The sequence below is a fragment of the Coregonus lavaretus genome (genome assembly GCF_964263955.1).
Source record: "Coregonus lavaretus genome assembly, chromosome: 10".
In the NCBI taxonomy this organism is placed as follows: Eukaryota; Metazoa; Chordata; class Actinopteri; order Salmoniformes; family Salmonidae; genus Coregonus; species Coregonus lavaretus.
In genome coordinates, this window is record NC_139997.1 from 5,111,692 (window position 1) to 5,118,982 (window position 7,291).

Genomic DNA, 7,291 nt, shown 5'->3' on the forward strand with positions numbered 1-7,291 from the left:
AGAGATTTATCACAAGGTCCAGTTGGCTGTTGACCTGTTTTCTTATTTTAGAATTTACAGGGGCGAAATCAACTATCAAAACGCATGTAGATCTCATCAGTGATGTAGTCAAACTTCAAGTCAGAGTTGAGTCCCTAGTCCCAGCCCTTCATACTCAAGTCCTTTTTTCTTGAGCCAAGTACTTCATACTTGAGTCCTGGGAAACACAACATGTAGGACTCGTTATCTGAAAATAGATCTGAAATCAGATCGGACTAAATATTGTTTTTCTTTACATTTATTTTTCTCCTCAGAGCTCTTCTGACGAACGCCAGCCCCTTCTGAAGTCCTAGTCCCACAAGAAGTAGAATCTGCTCCACAGGAAGTGCGATCCTGGGAGGACAGGATTAGAATTGCCATCCGTGTTTTGTTAACTGTATCAAGGGTTCTGACTGCACACTGTTTCCACTTCACCAGATTGAATCATCTTCTACCCTGTAACCGTAACCTCACTGTTAGCTACTGTAAGGCTAGATCAGGAACCGGATTGAGAATGTTTTTGTCTTTTAAAATGAATAGTTTAAATACTTTCTAAAGTCTGACATATTTTAATCTGTTTTTCTTTTATTTGTTTTTTAATCCAACAGTTTATTTTTATTTTTTAACATGAGTTACAAGGAAGATGACTGTACTTTTATTTAATATTTTTGTTGCTTTTAAATGTTGTGTTTTGGGGTCACCCAGAGAGATGTAACACTGATTAGTAGGGAATGAGAGAGGATAGAAGCTCAGGCAGATTGCCAAGTTCATTTTACATTTTAGTCATTTAGCAGACGCTCTTATCCAGAGCGACTTACAGTTAGTGAGTGCATACATATTTTTTTTCATACTGGCCCCCCGTGGGAATCGAACCCACAACCCTGGCGTTGCAAGCGCCATGCTCTACCAACTGAGCTACACGGGGCCACTCATGTTAGACATTGAGAGGCTGTTGAAAAGAATTGCAATATTATTATGATCTATCGCTGTCATCATTAGGATTAGGAATGTCGTAAAACTTCAGTTAATAGCCCGGGCGTTTTATTTGCTGAAATCACTGAACGGAACAGGGGCTTATTAGAGACGGGCTTCTATTTGAGACAGGCTTCTATTTGAGACAGGCGTCTTATTTCCTTAATGCACACAGCTTTTGCTAATTTGCATAGTTCATTGTTTAATTCCAGCATTTTAATCATTTACATACTATTTTGTTTATTTTATTAGTATGTCTCTATTTAGAGAAGAAGAAAAAAACGTTTCCTTAACAGAATAATTATTTTCCTCTTTGACTGTGCATTTTCGGAAGTTCTTACTTTCACCACTAGAGGGTGATCTGACGGGGGTTTGTACTCCCAAAGTTGTTGACTGTTTTTTGTGCTTGCCAGTTAGCATTTCTCAGCTGTTAGCAGCCAATGGCTAGAGTTTTCTTAATGCCGATTGAAAACGGATGATTGCTATACTTTTTTTGAGTCATTACTGAATTGTTTAATGTAACAAGTCAAACATTAAACCTCGTAAACAATTAATGTTACGTGGTCCTCTGTAGCTCAATTGGTAGAGCATGGCGCTTGTAACGCCAGGGTAGTGGGTTCGATCCCCGGGACCACCCATACGTAAAAATGTATGCACACATGACTGTAAGTCGCTTTGGATAAAAGCGTCTGCTAAATGGCATATTATATTATTATTATTATTATTATTATTATTATTATTATTATTATTATTATTATTTAACCTCGTAAACAATTCATTTAGACCCCAGGCGTTTATTTGAAACAGGCGTTTTTTGCTGAAATATGTGCCGTTGTCTGGCTATTAAAAGGGACAGGTGGCTATTTGAGGCTGCTTTTAATTGAAGTTTTACGGCGTATCAAAACATCCACCTTTGGACTGATGACGTTAGCGCAGAGATGTTATTCTTATTACACAACCCCAGTGACATCGTCACTTTTATATATTTTTATACTGCTCGTAGGCCTACGAGGAATGATCTGTCTGCTTTGTGTGAAATAATAGGAGCTACGGGGTTTGGGTCAATTCCATTTCAATTTTAGTCAATTCAGGTGGTTAATTGAAATTAGAAAAATTTCCTGGATTGACTGAGTTGAAATGGAATTGACCCAAACACCTGACGAGGTTATCCTACTTTACTTTAATTAAAAAATGTTATAACTACGTAATTACATAAACTACAGGTCAAAAGTTTTAGAACAACTACTCATTCAAGGGTTTTTATTTTTACTATTTTCATTGTAGAATAATAGTGAAAGACTTCAACTATGAAATAACACATATGGAGTAATGTAGTAACCAAAAAAGTGTTAAATAAGTCATAATATATTTTATATTTGAGATTCTTCAAATAGCCACCCTTTGCCTTGATGGCAGCTTTGCACACTCTTGGCATTCTCTCAACCAGCTTCATCTGGAATGCTTTTCCAATAGTCTTGAAGGAGTTCCCACATATGCTGAGCACTTGTTGGCTGCTTTTCCTTCACTCTGCGGTCTGACTCATCCCAAACCATCTCAATTTGGTTGAGGTCGGGGGATTGTGGAGGCCAGGTCATCTGGTGCAGCACTCCATCACTCTCCTTCTTGGTAAAATAGCCCTTACACAGCCTGGATGTGTGTTAGGTCATTGTCCTGTTGAAAAACAATTGATAGTCCCACTAAGCCCAAACCAGATGTGATGGCGTATCGCTGCAGAATGCTGTGGAAGCCATGCTGGTTAAGTGTGCCTTGAATTCTAAATAAATCACATACAGTGTCACCAGCAAAGCACCCCCACACCATAACACTTCCTCCTCCATGCTTCACAGTGGGAAATACATATGCGGAGATCATCCTTTCTCCCACACCACGTCTCACAAAGAGACGGCGGTTGGAACCAAAAATCAAAAATTTGGACTCTAGACCAAAGGACAAATTTCCACCGGTCTAATGTCCATTGCTCGTGTTTCTTGGCCAAAGCAAGTCTCTTCTTATTGGTGTCCTTTAGTAGTGGTTTCTTTGCAGCAATTCGACCATGAAGGCCTGATTCACACGGTCTCCTCTGAACAGTTGATGTTGAGATGTGTCTGTTACTTGAACTCTGTGAAGCATTTATTTGGGCTGCAATTTCTGAGGCTGGTAACTCTAATGAACTTATCCTCTGTAGCAGAGGTAAATCTGGGTCTTCCATTCCTGTGGCAGTCCTCATGAGAGCCAGTTTCATCATAGTGCTTGATGGTTTTTGTGACTGCACTTGAAGAGACTTTAAAAGTTCTTGAAATGTTCCGTATTATCTGACCTTCATGTCTTAAAGTAATGATGGACTGTCGTTTCTCTTTGCTTATTTGAACTGTTCTTGCTATAATATGGACTTGGTCCTTTACCAAATAGGGCTATCTTCTGTATACCCCCCCCCCAAGCTTGTCACAACAAAACTGATTGAAACGCATTAAGAAGGAAAGAAATTCCAGGTGACTACCTCATGAAGCTGGTTGAGAGAATGCCAGGAGTGTGCAAAGCTGTCATCAAGGCAAAGGGTGGCTATTTGAAGAATCTCAAATATAAAATATATTTTGATTTATTTAACACTTTTTTTGGTTACTACATGATTCCATATGTGTTATTTCATAGTTTTGATGTCTTCACCATTATTCTACAATGTAGAAAATAGTTTTTAAAAAATAAGAAAAACCCTGGAATGAGTAGGTGTTCTAAAACTTTTGACCGGTAGTGTACATTTAGGGAAAGTTATCAACATTTTATCAAACCAATCAGTTAATCTGTACATACATAAGGAAGCAAGCATTGGAATCCACTGTTAAATGAATCATTGGTCATTGAGACATAGTCATATTTTCACAAAGAGGATAGACGCAAGAGAAAGTACTGGATATTTACAAGCAGTTGCTTATCAACAGATAGCTGTCATTTACAGATGGACTATCCAAATAAAGTGTGACCTAATTATTGACTACCCAATCATTGTGATTAATTGTTAAAGCTGGGGAAAGTAATGTTCACAACTCTGATATGCATAGAGTTGCAGAAATTAATTTTTTTATATTCATTTTTAGAGAGCGAAAGAGAGAGAGACTATATAACATTATTGTACTGACTGGTCATACAGTAGCAATAGAAAATAGAAATTAGACTACAAGGGAACGTTTCCCCTCAGTGTTTTGTTAGTTATAATACCACTAACCTCATGCCACTATACAAACAGTGATTAAAAACAATAATGTATGTAACAGAATGCATTGTGTGAGAATGACTCCTACATTTTAAATGTTATTCCCATAGTGATAATGACAGTATGTAAATAGTAAGTGATTCATTTTAGAGGGTTCTATCCGAAATGGGAGTTGGCAGGTGCACACACACAGTATCTGGTACCAGGTAAATGTAGTCTGTCATCCATTATCCCATGTCCTGAAAAGACCACCACTTATCCATTTGCTAATGCATTATGCTTCAGGAGCCCGCATGGCTTTTTTTTGTTTTGTAAGAAACCATAAAATACTTTCACTACCATGTCACAACAAATGCAATTTATATATTTTAACATTATTTACATTATGTGTGTACAACCTTGACATTATGTACAAATAAATAATTTACAAATAAATAACTGCTCCATGGTTTTAAACATATCTTCCGCAGACATTTTTTGCTTGTCAATAAAAACCGCTTCATGTTTGTTGAGTGCATTGTCTGTATTTTGTTTTAAAACATTTGTTGATTGGATAGATGAAGTATCCAATGGGAATGCTATTATCTGATAATACATACTGAGACAGGGTTCATATAACTTTACAACATTTGCAGCTTATTTACTGTTAGACTGTACCTGGTACATTTGTATCAGTTAGGAAGGGGTTATCGGGGCAGTTCAAATTATTTGGTTAGCTGTTTTTACCAAATATTTGGGAGTATTTGGTGAGCCAACTGAAGTCCTGTGACATCAGTTGGTACAGTTTGGCATTCCATTGACAGGCTCCGTTGATTGTTGCTTTTCCATTGATCGTTGTTCTGGCTTTGTCCAGACTTATAGCAGAGATCATATTTCAGTTCAAGAGGTAAAAATCTGGAAAGAACACGTTTTTTTCCTGCAAGAAATGACACAAAATATCCAAAGATTATTTTTTTTTGTTGCAAATGGAAACAATAGTTGTTTTGAATATGAGCATAGCACCGGAAATTAGTATAAGCTAGTGTTATAAACTAGCAGGTAGCTTGGTGGTTAAGAGCGTTGTGCCAGTAACCGAAAGGTCGCTGGTTCTAATCCCCGAGCCGACTAGGTGAAACATCTGTCGATGTGCCCTTGAGCAAGGCACTTAACCCTAATTGCTCCTGTAAGTCGCTCTGGATAAGAGTGTCTGCTAAATGACTAAAATGTAAATGTAGCTCTCCCTATTCAAACCCAGTACCTGCAGTAGTTGGTCCCACACTCATTGTGCTCTCTGCAGCTGGCGCCAACAGGCTTCAGAGTATTCCATCGCCACAGGAGAGAGCGCTTGGCTCGGGTGATCAGGCCTATCCCAGTCCAATCCTCAGGCACAGGAGCGGTCTGCACCTTGGGAAGGTGGAGGAAGGCAGGTTAGCGTCAGTCAGTCTCCTTTATAAACAAGTGCGGTGTGTAGGATTTCATTTTCTTTTAAGTCTCATTGAAACAGGGCTCGTTGACTGAAACAGCCTGACTGAAGTTATTCTGTAGATTGTCCGTTACCACTCAGCTGCTATCTCACAGACCGATATCGACAGACCCCTGAGTTCGGCAAAGCAAAACTGTACAGTAGCTAAAACCTGAAGCTACAATCTGCAGCAATCTGAACCTGCAGCAATCTGAACCTGCAGCAATGCATGCAAACTTCCCAATAAAATGTTAGATTCGTATCCGAAAGGCAAAATCTCCACCCAACATTCCAGGGACAGTGAGTGAATAAACGTCTTGTTGATGCCAAGCCGACGTAGCATCAGATCAGACGTAGGCTAACCTCTTCCCCCCTCCCCAGGCTCCATTGCTACCGCATAGAGTGAACCGGCTGGTGGACAAGATCAGACATGGGGCCTAGCATCCTACCTGGATTGGGCAGACCAGAGCCAGGAGCACGAAGATGGCTATGTACTGTGCTGTCCTCATGTTGAAGAGAGCAGAGCCTAGGTTCCTGATTGCCGTGCAATGAGACTATAGGAGCCTCGGCCGGCCACTTATATTAGAGGTGCTAATCTATTTGATAAGGGCTGCCAAGGGCAACGATCATCGGTAGGAGGTGGGGGCGTGTTCAAAGAACACTTTACCCGGGGTCCAAATGAGGGCAACTCCACGTCTGCAGGGCAGGCCACTGACACCTTTAACTGTGTAATGGCTCCTATCCTCTCTGAGCTGGGAGGGCCAGACTTGGGTTCAAATAGTATTTGGGTTTTTTCCCCACATAATTTTAGCTTTATTGAGCCTGCCTGCAGTTCCAGATGGATGGTGTTTGCACTTTTTGGACTAGACTATTCCATTGCACCAGACAACCTCCGTCAAGAGTAGCTAAAGTATTTGTAAGAAATCAAATACTATTTGAACCCAGAACTGGTGTGGACGGAGGAGCACTCTCACATATGCAGGGTTCAGGAGCACAGTGGTCTCACATATGCAGGGTTCAGGAGCACAGTGGTCTCACATATGCAGGGTTCAGGAGCACAGTGGTCTCACATATGCAGGGTTCAGGAGCACAGTGGTCTCACATATGCAGGGTTCAGGAGCACAGTGGTCTCACATATGCAGGGTTCAGGAGCACAGTGGTCTCACATATGCAGGATTCAGGAGCACAGTGGTCTCACATATGCAGGGTTCAGGAGCACAGTGGTCTCACATATGCAGGGTTCAGGAGCACAGTGGTCTCACATGAATTCAGCAGCAGTACTGTACATTGATGGTGGTTCAGTTTATAGTCTGATGTGTTGTCAGTGGAAGATCAAACCATGCAGAGATATCTAGAGATTGCTGACTGATTATGGTTAGTCCCAGATAAAAGTCCATGGTTCAGTACCAAGGTTACATTATAACATATTAGAGGAAGAATTCAGAGGTTACATTGTTACATATTAGAGAAAGAATTCAGAGGTTACATTGTTACATATTAGAGCAAGAATTCAGAGGTTACACTGTAACATATTAGAGAAAGAATTCAGAGGTTACACTGTAACATATTAGAGAAAGAATTCAGAGGTTACACTGTAACATATTAGAGAAAGAATTCAGAGGTTACACTGTAACATATTAGAGAAAGAATTC

At 40.0% G+C, this 7,291-nt stretch overlaps 1 protein-coding gene across 1 annotated transcript in view; it reads left to right on the top strand.

The window, feature by feature from the left end:
• The window catches only part of scarb2c (scavenger receptor class B, member 2c), a 51,760-nt gene extending 47,055 nt beyond the window's left edge, over positions 1-4,705 (top strand). The window contains exon 12 of the mRNA XM_084170252.1: positions 294-4,705. Coding sequence (XP_084026378.1) covers positions 294-332 — 39 coding nt within the window. The 3' untranslated portion in view covers positions 333-4,705. The remainder of the gene's footprint in view (positions 1-293) is intronic.
• Positions 4,706-7,291: the final 2,586 nt, after the last annotated feature.